Source organism: Phocoena phocoena, chromosome 2 (assembly GCF_963924675.1).
Source record: "Phocoena phocoena chromosome 2, mPhoPho1.1, whole genome shotgun sequence".
In the NCBI taxonomy this organism is placed as follows: Eukaryota; Metazoa; Chordata; class Mammalia; order Artiodactyla; family Phocoenidae; genus Phocoena; species Phocoena phocoena.
In genome coordinates, this window is record NC_089220.1 from 2,600,665 (window position 1) to 2,615,170 (window position 14,506).

Sequence of the window (14,506 nt, forward strand, 5' to 3'; positions counted from 1 at the left end):
ATGTGCAGGCTCAGCGGCCATGGCTCACGGGCCCAACCACTCCGCAGCATGCGGGATCTTCCCGCACCGGGGCACGAACCCGTGTCCCCTGCATCGGCAGGCGGACTCCCAACCACTGCGCCACCAGGGAAGCCCTAGGATTACTTTTTAAACATATATTTTAGAACAAAAGGTGGCATTTATTTGGTGTTTTACTATTTATAAGACACTTTTCTGCATAAATTACTATATAAGCCTATTTGTTATCTAAAGGCACGAACTGACACTGAGTATTTCTTCATTAAATGCTGTGACCAGATGTATTCAATTACAAATTGCATTAGTTTGCTAAACACTCCAATGCCTGACATATGCATAGTTATGCGTACTGGGAAATCAAACGTTATGAGCATATTAAATATCTGCTAAATGACGCAAATTTTCTTCCAAAAACTAGGATTGTCATAAATCATAAAATTCCATATTCAGTCTCTATAACTGGGTTCAGTAGCTAGACATTTACTTGAAGAATTCTCTTAATCTAAGAAATGGAAATCAAAACTACAATGAGATACCACCTCACACCAGTCAGAATGGCCATGATTTTTAAAAATCTACAAAAAAAAATCCACAAATAACAAATGCTGGAAAGGATGTAGAGAAAAGGGAACCCTCCTACACTGCCGGTGGGAATGTAAGTTGGTGCAGCCACTATGGAGAACAGCATGGAGGTTCCTCAGAAAACTAAAAATAGAGCTCATATGATCCAGCAATCCCACTTCTGGGCATATATCTGGACAAAATTATAATTCAAAAAGACACATGCACCTCTATGTTCACAGCAGCACTATTCACAATAGCCAAGACATGGAAACAACCTAAATGTCCATCGACAGATGAATGGATAAAGAAGATGCGGTACATATATATAATGGAATACTACCCAGCCATAAAAAGACAAAATAATGCCATTTGCAGCAACATGGATACAACTAGAGATTATCATACTAAGTGAAGTAAGTCAGAAAGAGAAGGACAAATACCATATGATATCACTTATACGTGGAATCTAAAATATGACACAAACGAACCTATCTATGAAACAGAAACAGAATCACGGACGTAGAGAACAGACGGATGGAGTGGGAGGTTGGGCTAGCAGATGTAAACTATTATATATAGACTGGATGGACAACAAGGTCCTACTGTACAGCACAGAGAACTATATTCAATATCCTGTGATAAACCGTAATGGAAAAGAATATTTAAAAGAAGAACGTAGGGCTTCCCTGGTGGTGCAGTGCTTAAGAATCCACTTGCCAATGCAGGGGACACAGGTTCAAGCCCCGTGTCCATCATCAAAAAGACAACAAGGGACTTCCCTGGTGGTCCAGTGGCTAAGACTCCGAGCTCCCAATGCTGGGGGCCCAGGTTCGATCCTGGTCAGGGAACTAGATCCCACAAGCATTGCACCAACTAAAGATCCTGCATGCCACAACGAAGGTCCCACACGTGGCAACAAAGATCCTGCATGCTGCAACTAAAACCTGGTACAGCCAAAAAAAAAAAAGATTTAAAAAGACAACAAATAACAAGTGTTGACAAGAATGTGGAGGAAAGGGAACCCTGCTGGTGGGAATGTAAACTGGTGCAGCCACTACGGAAAACATTATGGAGGTTCCTCAAAAACTTAAAAATAGGACTATCACCTGATCCAGCAATTCCACTCTTGGGTATTCATCTGAAAAAAACGAAAACACTAATTTGGAAAGATATATGCCCCCCAGCATGCTGTTCACTGCAGCATTATTTACAATAGGCAAGATATGCAAGCAACACAAGTGTCCATCAACACACACACACACACACACACACACACACACACACACACACACACACTGGAATATTACTCAGCCTTAAAAAAGAATGAAATCTGCAACAAAGTGGATTGATCTGAAGAGTGTTACACCTAGTGAAATGTCAGACAGAGAAAGACAAATACTGTATGTTTCACTTATATGTGGAATCTAAAAAAACAAAATAAATGAACAAATACAACAAAACAGAAATACCCTCAGAGATTCAGAAAACAAACTAGTGGTTACCAGAGGGGAGTAGGAATGGGGGGAGGGGCAAAACAGACGAAGGGGATTAAGGGATACAAACTACCATTTAAAAAGCAAATTAAGGACTTCCCTGGTGGCACAGTGGTTAAGAACCCACCTGCCAATGCAGGGGCCATGGATTCGAGCCCCGGTCCGGGAAGATCCCACATGCTGTGGAGCAACTAAGCCTGTGCGCCACAACTACTGAGCCTGTGCTCTAGAGCCCGCAAGCCACAACTACTGAGCCTGTGTGCCACAACTACTGAAGCTCACACGCCACAACTACTGAAGCCTGCGCGCCTAGAGCTCATGCTTCGCAACAAGAGAAGCCACCGCAATAAGAAGCCCACACACCGCAATGAAGAGTAGCCCCTGCTCGCCGCAACTAGAGAGCCCGCGCACAGCAACGAAGACCCAACACAGCCGAAAATGAATGAATAGATTTATAAAAAATTTTTTTTAAATTTAAATAAAGTAAAAAGTAAATTAATTACAAAGATGTAATATACAGCACAGGGAATATAAACAATAATAATAACTGTGTGGTGTGTAATCTATAAAAATATCCAATCGCTATACTGCATACCTGACGCTGACATAGTATCGTGTGTCAACTCTACTCCAAACAAAGGGCATCTGGGAGACAGAAGTTTGCTACTGAACAGAATCCTCACATGTAGAACCACAGTCTTGAAAAGGCTGTGCTTCCTTTCACTGCTGTGAGCACCACCATGGCCAACTTTTAAAAGAACAATGAAGCACCCCAGGTAACCCCAGGCAAGTAAGCAAGGCAGCATTAACGTTACCTGCGTTACTACACTCTGTTCACTACCCCCCAATGAGTGCTGCCAGATGACAGCCTGCCATGGACACTGGCAGGGAGCACACACCGGAACTCAAAATCTGCATCCCCTAATATAATACTTTTTTTAGAAACCTTGATTCACCGGTTTGTCCCACAGGCTACACAGACCATCCCTGGAAAGAGCCAAACAACAGAGTAGCTGGTGGCCCTGACCTGCCTTTTGCTGCCCCCCCCCACCCTGGCACGTGGAAGACCAGCACCCCTCCTGCTGTTCCCTGCACGCCTCCCCTGCCTACCAACTCTGGACTTGCTTTGCTCTCCCAGGACGTTCAGAATACGGTAAAAGAAGTCTTCATCCACCCTCTCAGCAATGGCCAGTAACCCAGATAAACAAAATCCAGAGCTCAGGGCAGGAAAAAGACTAAGCAAGGCAGAGCTTCCTGGACTCGGCCCCCGTCATGCACGGCGCCAGGCCCGAGCGAGCACCACCCCTCCCCCAGCAGCTTTCAGGCGTCACACCTGCCTGAGACAGGCTGGTTTGCACACGATGCTTACTTGCACCATCTCTCTGGGGCGGGGATGCCGTTACCATCAGAAAGGTGGGGACTGAGGTCTCAAGGCAGCCTGGCGAGCACTGCTCCCGCCGCCGCCCGGCCTCTGCCGGGAGCCCCAGCCACCTCACCTGCGGGCTGTGCGAGCCACGCCAGGCCTGGCGGGACGGCGGACGATTCTGCAGGCAAGAGGCAGGGTGGCTCTGTGAAAGCCTGGCCTTCCCAGCTCCCGCAGCCCTGCCCCCAGCACGCAGGGGAAGCCAAAGCACAACCTGGACTCAGGGGGGCCCTGCCGGGCCCCTCCCACTCTGAAAGGGAGACTCAATCCCACCGAAGCCCAGTCAATGCCCTTGAAAGAACGGCCACCAACCCCAGGGAAACCCAGCCAGCCGCCTCAGAGGCCTGTAACACCCTGGCTAGTGCGCCAGCATGGGAGGACTGGGCTGAACGGGAAGGGAGGCGTGAGCTGTGCGCCGGAGCCCGGAGGCCAAGCCGCACTCGAGGCCGTTCTCTCGGCACGCGCTGCAGCACAGAGGCCTCCTTGAGCGGTGGTGCCGGGCAGAGCTCTGCTTCTGCCCCAGAGGGGGCAAGGGCAGGGGCCCCAGCGCTCCCAGGATCCTGTAGCAAGGAGGACACCAACCTCGCCCTGGCCTTTTTACCTCCAGAAACTCCCAAACTGCTCTGCTTGGGGGCCAAAGGAGGATGGCTCAGGCCCACAGGATCTCCGAACCAAGGAAAGGCTCCCCGGGGCAGGCGGGAAGACTCAGAGAAGGGCGGCAGCAGGAGGCGGCACACACCCCTCCAGCAGAGGGAGAACTGGGCACTCTCCAGGCTGCGGGCCGCGGACGCTGCGTCGGAAAGGGCACAAAGCAACTGCCACATTCAGACAGACCAGCAGAGGCAGCTGCCTCCACAGGATCATCTCGAGCGTGTCTTACAGCAGCTTTCTCTGAGTTCATGCTCCTCCTGGGTTCTGAAAACCCTGGGACGCGTAAAGCGTGGGAAAGAAAAGCTCCTCACAAAATTCTTAAGAGGCCCATTACCCTGCAAGAGCGGCTAATCGACCTCCTGAAATCCAGCAACCGACCAAGCAACCTACAAGAATTCACGAGAGTTGGACACAGGGCCCCGGGAAGCAGGTGAGACACCCCTCCTGATGAGGCTGGAAGGCAGGGCCTGGCGGTGGGGGCGGGCATACCTAGCTGCGAGAGGTCCAGCCTTGTCCAGTGCATGCCCGTGGGGCAGCTCGCGGACAGCGTCCGGATGAACACCTGGCCGAGGCTGTCCAGGGCCCACAGGGCGTCTTGGCAGGCGGCGTAGGCCCTCATCTCGGCGTCGGGGGGCAGCTGCACGGTGGACGGGCGTGACTGGGCGTGCTGGGCGCTGACGCGGCACAGGTCCTTGCTGCTCTGGCAGAGCCACAGGGAGCTTCCTGCGGAGAGGTCATGGCGTCACCGGCGAGCCTCTCGGGGCAGCCTTTGCCTTCAGAGGCTGGCTGCCCAGCTCCCACCCTCACTCCCCACCTCGGGGAAGGAGCAGCCAGGACTCAGGTGGACGCACCGGGACCAGCCAGTTCACAGGAAACAAGTCCCACACATTTAAAGAAATGAAAGGAAGCTGGACTAACGAGACCTTAGGAGGCCCACAACGTTGCCTCAGAGGCCCGGACCTTGGACGTTGTATAATGGACCGGGAAGCGTTCAACTTGGTGTGTTAACCAGTGTCCTAGAGGGAGCAAGGTCAGCAATGCCTCGGAAGGACGGCACCGAGGACCCTCCCCTGTCCTGGGGGCGGGGTGAGGGGAGGTCTGGCGGGGTGGAGGCTGCTGGAAAAGGCCCGGAAAGCTGGAAAGCCTTTTCCTCCCATCCTCACCTCAAAATTGCATGCTTTCATTCTCTCCCCCGTTTTTAGAGTCCTTCAGGTTTAATTCACTTTAAAATGCAAACCACACTTGGGGGAAATTAAAACCTCAGTCAGAATATATTTATCTGAAGTATATCGAAAACTTGGGACTAGTTATGGTCTGGAATTCAAAATTACCCTGGACCTTGAAAACATAAGGTAATGGGTATGCCATACGTTTACGGAACAGCCTGGGAGCCAGGCAGGACCCCCACCCCCACCCCGCAAGAAGTGCAGCAACGTTCCTGCAACAAAACACGTCACAGTCAGTCTGCAGGACAGACGGAGGCAATAAGGAGCCTCCCATCAGCTCAGATCAGGTTTTGCTGCCGAATGATTTGTGCCAAGCTTGGGAAAGAACCTATGGTTTGCAGAGCTTACTTATTGCACAACTGCGGGCAGAACGATCTGGCGAGGAAGCATTTTATTGTACTGACCAAGTTCTACACATCCTAGTGGGACCACGAGCTCGAACTCACCAACTGCAGAGACCCCCGACATCTTCTCATCTGACTCTCAGCGTGATCCTGGGAGGAGGCTTCGGCCTCCGCTGGGGCCGCCTGACTGCCCCAGCTCTCATCTCCTGGGGTAGCTGCGCTGCCTCTCCTGGCTCCAAACTCCGAGCTGTGGTCAGGGCTTTGGGAGGTCTGCCCTACTAGGGGCATGACAGTGGGACTTAGGCCAGCCAGAGGCTGTAAACCAGCCTGTGAGGAGGTGACAGAATTCACAGGGGAAATGGCCAGGCACCCAGAGAAGCCTGGTGCCTACTGGCCCTGTGCTATGGCCCTGAGACATGTCACTGAAGTCAGCAGCTGCCGGCCTCAGAGGTCACACTGTACACTCCCCTCCTTCGGAAGGACAGCTCGCCTCCATACCCACTCAGATCACCTCACCAGATCCTTCTCTCCTGGGCAGGCCTATTCAGCTTCGGGGGCCCTCAGCTCAGCCAACGAGGGCTGCTGGCCTGTGACACCACTGCATCCAGTCCCTGAGGGCCCCACGGCCATGCTCCCACCCCAGCTAGGCCATGTCAGACCACAGTTTTAACTGTTCAGCTGCCAACCTGTGCACTGCACTCCCCAACCAACCTTCCTTTGTGGGAGCAGTGGAAGCCAACACAAAGGCCCACTTTGTGGCAGAAGCTGTCCCCCGGGGAACAACATTATTCCAGTAAGTGCCTAGAAAGAATAATGGGAAGAGTATGTTAAAGAAAGAAGAAAGAAAAAACATACATACTTCAGAACTTTAGTTCTAGACCATCTGGTCTTCAAAACCCCTTACAGCTGGTTCTAGACTGTCCTCAAAGTAGGAGACCCAAGCCAGCACTGCAAAAGCCAGCCCGACAAGCAGAGCACCGTCCAGCCCAGGGTCGGGGGAGGCCACGCAGGGGGAGAAGAGCTGGAGAAAATTCACAAAGCAGGGTTCACTCACAGAAATGAAGCCCCAGTGGGTAAATGTAGATTTACACCTACGTTTACAGATCTGGCCAGAGCCTTGCATTTTCAACAGTGTGGTAATTTTTTCTACTAGGCTCTTTAGGAATGGGAGGATTTTTTCATTTAGCTGGCAATTATTAACATAAAAATGAGCTCCACGTGCTCTTCTTATAGCCTAATCGGTTCCTAATGGAAACTGATCGCACACCATCCAGACACTGGTATCCAAGTCGTAGGAATGACCGACTAAAAGGAGGGAACTGATAGAAAGCAGAGGGAATGCCTCCATTCCAGACACTTCATACCACTGGCACTAAATTATCTTTTCCACTTGAGATCATAAGGCTTTTCCTTAAATGCTGCCTCTAAAGAGGAGCTGCCTATCAAGCCGGCGTGGAAATGAAGTGATTCACCCACCGATGAGACTTCCTCTAGAGACGTGGATTTCATTCTTGCCCGAGGAGATCCAGACGCCGCTGCTGTTGACCCCTAGAAGGCTCGGCTGGCACTGGAGCTGCTGAGACCACAACGCCATGCGCAGTTTATCCGCCACCTTCTCAACAGGCACCTGCGCCGCTGTGGCCACCGAGTGCGTGGCATGGATTATGGTCTGGAACAAGCTGCACTGGTCAAACACCACATAGTCTGTGATGCTCGCCTGGAGGGGAGACGGGCAGACACCCTGTCTCAGCGCAGCTACAAGCGCCTTCTGTATGCTCGCTGCCTGACAGGTAAGGGCCCGACCCCACCCGTCAAACACCCAGACACCCACGTGCACATTTGTGTGAGGACTGGAGAGGAGTGTGGCAGGACACCCCCCACTGCTGATTGTGATTACTTCTGAGGGGTGGACTCAGAGGGATGTAAGAAAATGTTCACCTTTTATTTTATACACTTTTCTATTACATGCACCTGTTACAAAGAGCACGTATTATTTTTATGATTATCACCCCCTCGCACCCTATAAGTCTTTTATTCTAATCAGTGAGAAAGGATTATTTTGTTTTTAAAATTTAGGAATTTCTAATGGACAAGTGTACAATACTTAGGATCATAATACGGGCTTAAAAAGAAGCAATTCATGCCCTAACTGGGCCTGTTACTAATCAGGCCAGAAGGACAGCACAGACAGGACCTGTCCTGGACGTGCAGAGTGCACCCGGGCTCAGATTCGAGACATGCTTCTCTCACATTCCTGCAAGAGATCTTTCTCCAGGGTGCTGCCCTCTAAGGAAGCCTCTCCCTTGCCGGCCAGCTCCGGCTGTTAGAAAGCTCTCTGACTCTGCGGGACTTTCCACGTACTTCTGCCCTGCCGGGTTGGGTTACAGAGAACGTCACTGCCCTACGCCTAGGACAGCCCCATGCAGGCCACACTCCCAGGTCACGCACAGCCAAGTGCTGGGTGAAAGCGACACCACTTAGGATAGGGAACTTAACATGTAATGAACAAAACACACAGAAAGGACACTGTCATAAAACCCAGCACCGTAGTGCATGTGCGATGCGGCCCTTCTTTTCTGTGAAAGGGCTGCACTGACTGTGAGCTTCTGCCCGCACTGAGGCTTAAGCAAACGGTGTCAGCACGTCAACCCCGCGGCCCTGCTGCGGAGCCCGCGGCCCTGCTTCTCTTGAAGAGCAGAGCACCTGCCAGCCCGGCTAGGCGGACTCCATCAGAGCCCACAGGACGCTGGGCAGGTCCCTGGGGACCAGTGCCACGCTGCCGTGTGATGGCCCAGGAGCTCTGCCCTTCCTTGGGCTGTATGACGCCAGGCCACACAGAAAGTCTGTGACAGGCTCAGTCCCAGCACCCAGCACTGGCAGACAAGCAGGATGCAAAGTACCAAAAAGAAAAGGAAGGTTTAACAGCCAAACATAACGCTGGCTCTAGCGCTACAGAGAAATCAATCTTATAGTAAATAAAATAACTCTGCTTCCAAACACCTCAGAGATGATTCTGTCAAATTTCTCTGAAGACAATGTTCTGAATATTATGATAAAATGATAACTAGTTTTCTTTAGGTTACTTAAAGACAGAATTTAGTACATACGCTACACGTGTGTGTGTGTGTGTGTGTGTGTGTAAAAAACCATATAATATGGTTACAAATGCAGGGAGGATACTTTTGAATCAATTGTATAACTTTTCAAATAGTACCTGGCATATTAAATTAGAGACTGTGTATATACACACATACTCATCAAAGAGCAAACACAACTTACTTTTCCACGTCCTCATGTGAAAGACCTGAGAGTGGCCACTGGAAGACCTGCCCTCGATGAGGCAAGTCTAAGGCGACAATAACACCTGAACCAATCAATGGAGACAGAACACTCAAGAGCTGCTGTGTACCCCACAGCCGCCGATGCCAGCACAGCCTTCCCTGCCACGCTGGGGAACCACGGGCGCTACGTTTACACTGAATGGTACCAAAAGGGCAAAAGTTAGCTTGATTATACCTTACTACTTCTTTCTTTTTTTTTAAAAAAATTTCTTTTTGTTAATTTTATTTATTTATTTTCGGCTGCACTGCGTCTTCGTTGCTGCGTGCAGGCTTTCTCTAGTTGCGGCGAGCAGGGCTACCCTTTTTGACAAGCAAGTAGGGTTTATTGGTGGGCATGGGTAGGGAGGGGACAGTGCCAAGCCTCTCACGAGTGCAGGGCCCGCCATTTGTCCAGGGGGCCACGATTAGGGATGTACTTGACCCCACAGCCATATGGGATGAGCCACTTTTCTGCCACCATGTTTTCAAATTCATCTGCATTAAACTTAGTAAATCCCCACTTCTTGGAGATGTGGATCTTCTGGCGGCCAGGGAACTTGAACTTGGCCCTGTGGAGGGCCTCAATCACATGCTCCTTGTTCTGCAGCTTGGTGCGGATGGACATTATGACCTGGCCAATGTGGACCCTGGCCACTGTGCCCTGGGGCTTTCCAAAGGCACCATGCATACCTGTCTGGAGCCTGGATTGGGGACAGCACGTCAGTCATGAATGTCCACTGGAAAGGGCTGTCTCCAGGGTCCCTTAGGGCAGCCCACACAGGCAACAGGCCGCACACACTACCGAGGAGGCTGCTGTTTGCAGCCACTGCGCACCGGGCCCCCATGGGGAAAAGAGCACAGTCGGCTTAACTGGCTGCAAAGGGCTACTCTTGGTTGTGGTGTGCGGGCTTCTCACTGCAGTGGCTTCTCTTGTTGTGGAACACGGGCTCTAGGCGTGCAGGCTCAGTAGCTGTGGCTCGCGGGCTCTAGAGCGCAGGCTCAGTAGTTGTGGCTCACAGGCTCTAGGCGTGCAGGCTTCAGTAGTTGTGGGTCGCAAGCTCTAGAGTGCAGGCTCAGTAGTTGTGGGTCACGGGCTCTAGAGTGCAGGCTCAGTAGTTGTGGCTCGCGGGCTCTAGAGCGCAGGCTCAGTAGTTGTGGTGCACGGGCTCAGTAGTTGTGACACGTGCAGTCAGTAGTTGTGGCTTGCAGGCTCTAGAGCGCAGGCTCAGTAGTTGTGGCTCGCGGGCTCTAGAGCGTAGGCTCAGTAGTTGTGGCTCGCGGGCTCTAGAGCGCAGGCTCAGTAGTTGTGGCGCACAGGCTTAGTTGTTCGGCGGCATGTGGGATCTTCCCGGGCCAGGGCTCGAACCCATGTCCCCTGTATTGGCAGGTGGATTCTTAACCACTGTGCCACCAGGGAAGCCCCTACCTTACTATTTCTCAAAGTGTTTACTTTTCTGGGGGCATGTAGGAAAATTCCCCTTTCTTCGTTGAAATACCATTTACTTACGAGGCCTTTTGTACAAGCAGAGATAGTGAATTTTAATTGTGGGTTGGGTTTTTCACATCTATTGTCTAATCTCTCTTCTTCTTAGTACATTCCTCCAGAATTAATCATTATTATTATCTAGGTCTTCAAATGGCTATCAATGGATTTATTTGGCATATAATGACAAATTTCTAAATAACACCAAAATTAAAAAATAAATAAACAAAGCCTACATATTTAAGCAAAAAGAGCTTCACAAGTTACGTCCTGTGATGAAATCCCTGATAATTCTTTTTTTTTACATTGAAGTATAGTTGATTTACAATGCTGTGTTAGTTACTGCTGTACAGCAAAGTGATTCAGGTATACATATGTATACATTCTTTCTCTTTTAATATTCTTTTCCATTATGGTTCATCATAGGATATTAAATACAGGAGAGCCTTGTTGTGCCCTGATATTTCTAGTGTGCTCAAATACAGCAAAGTCTAACTCATCCAATAGTAAAAGCGAACACCGTTTATTTACTCCAAGCCCCCAATCTCTAGGGAAAAGAGAGGGGCTGTAAGAGGGAGAGCAGAGCCCCCGACTCAGGGAGGCACCCAGGCACGTGGCCCGAAAGCTCAACACCTACTTGCCACCAGTGGTCGTCGTCCCCTTGGGGCTTCTTGGAAACGACGCCAGTTCTGAACCACAGGTGTCCTCGGATGTCCAGGGCCCACAGGGTCTGTTGGTCCCCGAGAGTGATACAGACAGGTTCCAAAGCCTGCCTTTCACTGGAAACGAGGAAGAGAGCGTGGAGTCAGCACCCGCATTCATGGCCCCCAGCGCGCCTAGGACGCCGGCATCAAGCGTCCTGGGGGGCTCAGTGTGGGACAAGAGACAAGTTCCGAAGAAGGAAGCTTGAGTTTCGAGTTAAACGACTGTGCGATATATACTGTTCCGAAGCGAGGGGGTGTCTGAAGAATCCCTGAAGGCCCAGGACAGTAGGGGGAGCTCTTAAGGGAAACTAACCCAGGGAAGAAGAGAGCAGGCTCATGAGGAGTTTCAGGCCCCGAGTGGCCCATCTCCCCACCCCTACCTTCACCAATTAAGCGAACAGAAACTCCGCAGCGTGCCAGGCTGTGCTGGGCAGCTGCAGCCTGGCAGACGCTGCCCACTCTGCGGGCAACGCCCTCCTCCCACCCAGCCGGTGACGTCCCCACCAGCTTCGAGGCTGAGCTGCGGGTCCACTCTGCACGGTGCCTGCCTGACCTCTGCAGGGGGAGCCGAGGCGTCCTCGGTGCTGCGCGTCCCTCTCCGGCTTGGGACCATCTACACTAACTGGCGTTGGTTGCCCCAGATGGGGAGCTCTTCGAGGGCTGGGCAAGGTCACGTTCACTCAGTGCTCACAACAGGTGCTCACTCATATTTACTGGGTTGCTCAATTCAAACCGAGAATATCCTAATCTAATTTTTCTAAAGACTACTGATAATTTCACACCAGCAAAATGATCTGACAGTAACTCTTTAATTAAAATTTTGACTGGTAGAAAGTAACCAAATAAATTGCAATTCAGAGATTAACTTCAACTGACTAGGAGGATAATAAAGAAAACTATTTGGCCTTAAGTCATCTGAGACTCTAAACAGAGACTATCTGACACTGGGCAGTTCTCTAGAAAGACCATCACGAGAGACTCGTGACCGTGTGGGGCTTGAGATTACACATGAGGGCAGTAACATTTTTAAAACTGAGCTCTGACCCAATGTCCAGTCTGCCAGTCAGGAGGAGGCACAGAGTGTCTTCAAGGTCAGGCTGCTGAAACTGGCTCTGGCAATCCCAGAGAACACCATGACCGTGGAAACCTTCAGGGAACCAGCTCTGCCCAGGAGAGGCTCACATGGGTCCCTTAAGAAGAGTCAAGTTGACAAAGAACAGACAGTGGGACAGACAGGACGCTGAAAATGTGCCTGCTCCTCCCCCGATACCTGACGATGTCACATTTCCAGCGCTCCCCTTCGGGACAGAAGCTGCTTACACCCTCCCGGTACAGGAGGACCCTCTGCTCCGTCAGGGCCCACACCACGCTGTTTCGGGCTGCGACCTGGGACAGTGGGTATGGACAGTCAACCTTTACGGCTCTGGCACAGGGGCGATCCACGCTGAGACCTGCCGGGGAGAAGGACAGGAAGCCCCCAAAGACACACAATCAGGACTTCACACCTCATTTTCATTCTGTTTGCTTATTTTTCTTTTTTGGTATTTTGCTATATCCTTTCATAATAAGTACTTTCTCTTTTCAAGGTCTAGTCCACATAAAATAGATTGTGCTTAAATATAATATCCATCTGAACTGTTTTCAGATGCTCTTTGAAAACTGGAGGAATAACAATTCTGAATCCTCTGGTGTCCCAAAGTAGCTAAAAATGTTCCGAAAGAACGTGAAAGCCCAGTGCAGGAGAGCAGCCAGCTCCGGAGCCAGGAGGGCCCAGACCGAGAGGAGCCAGTACCTAGGGACGTCTTCTGTGGCCACGCCCCTCGGAGCCTCAGCTGCCCCTGGACCCACAGGGATCTGAGGGCTCCAGGCATCCTCTGCAGAGCACCTCCAACAGGGTGGTTCCCCTCCGCCTGCTTTGTATGTGGTACGCGGTGTTTCCGCTACTAAAATGAAAACCCCGAAATTCCTAGATGGAAGGTGAGGGCCAGAGCTCAGGGTCCCCGACTCCCCATCCAAGGCTCTTCCCCCGCCTCTTTGCAATCTCTGTCTAATGAGCTTCAAGGCCACTCGTAAGGGAGCTGGCACAACAGCTGTTACTACCTAAAGCCCCGTATTATTCCGCAGCCTCAGCCTGCAGTCAGGGCTCGAGAACTCAGCATGCTCCCTGCCCCATCACCACAGCACCCTACGGTATCACAGCCCTTGGGCTGCATTTCCTCAAACTCAGCTAGGTAGGAATCACCTCCTGGACTTCTTACACTGCAAACCTTCAGGCCAACCCTGGAGACTCTAAGCCAGTAGCTCTGGGTGGTTTGAGCTTGTCTGCAACCACTGCCCAGGTGACTCCTAAGGCCCTCCTCAGCCCCAGGCCAGAAGCACCCTGTTTCCCCAGCAGGAACGAAACTCAGATGCCACTGGAAGTTGGACACGCGTATGCTTTTCCAGCTATTTTTCACTTTCAAGGGAGACACAGGAACCAGGCTGGAGAGACCAGGGCCGGCATGTGGCCCAGAGCTGGCCAGGCTGCCCTCTGGGCTCAAGCAGGAGCTGCTAGGATGCCGGCTCTCCCACATCTGAGAGCGAGCCAGATGTTCAAGGGCTTTCAATCTCAGAGAATCGAATATTTGCAAACGAAGCAACTGACAAAGGATTGATCTCCAAAATCTACAAGCAGCCCATGCAGCTCAATACCAAAAAAACAAACAACCCAATCCAAAAATGGGCAGAATACCTAAACAGACATTTCTCCAAAGATATACAGACTGCCAACAAACACATGAAAGGATGCTCAACATCACTAATCATTAGAGAAATGCAAATCAAAACTACAACGAGGTATCACCTCACACCAGTCAGAATGGCCATCATCAAAAAATCTACAAACAATAAATGCTGGAGAGGGTGTGGAGAAAAGGGAACCCTCTTGCACTGTTGGTGGGAATGCAAATTGATACAGCCACTATGGAGAACAGTATGGAGGTTCCTTAAAAAACTAAAAATAGAACTACCATATGACCCAGCAATCCCACTACTGGGCATATACCCTGAGAAAACCATAACTCAAAAACAGTCATGTACCACAATGTTCATTGCAGCTCTATTTACAATAGCCAGGACATGGAAGCAACCTAAGTGTCCATCATTGGATGAATGGATAAAGAAGATGTGGCACATATATACAATGGAATATTACTCAGCCTTAAAAAGAAACTAAACTGAGTTATTTGTAGTGAGGTGGATGGACCTAGGGATTGTCATACAGAGTGAAGTCAGATGGAGA

General features: G+C 50.7%; 1 protein-coding gene and 1 non-coding gene across 2 annotated transcripts in view; both read right to left on the reverse strand.

Annotated features, from left to right (window-relative positions):
- Window positions 1-14,506, reverse strand: part of TECPR2 (tectonin beta-propeller repeat containing 2) — a 76,602-nt gene that overhangs the window by 28,780 nt on the left and 33,316 nt on the right. The window contains exons 11-15 of the mRNA XM_065871905.1: window positions 12,497-12,677; window positions 11,160-11,301; window positions 7,196-7,436; window positions 6,431-6,520; window positions 4,639-4,872 (exon numbers count right to left, since the gene is read on the reverse strand). Coding sequence (XP_065727977.1) covers window positions 4,639-4,872; window positions 6,431-6,520; window positions 7,196-7,436; window positions 11,160-11,301; window positions 12,497-12,677 — 888 coding nt within the window. The remainder of the gene's footprint in view (window positions 1-4,638; window positions 4,873-6,430; window positions 6,521-7,195; window positions 7,437-11,159; window positions 11,302-12,496; window positions 12,678-14,506) is intronic.
- On the reverse strand, window positions 9,785-9,919 carry LOC136119633 (small nucleolar RNA SNORA70). The gene has a single exon (XR_010655606.1). It is a non-coding gene; the product is annotated as a small nucleolar RNA SNORA70 (small nucleolar RNA).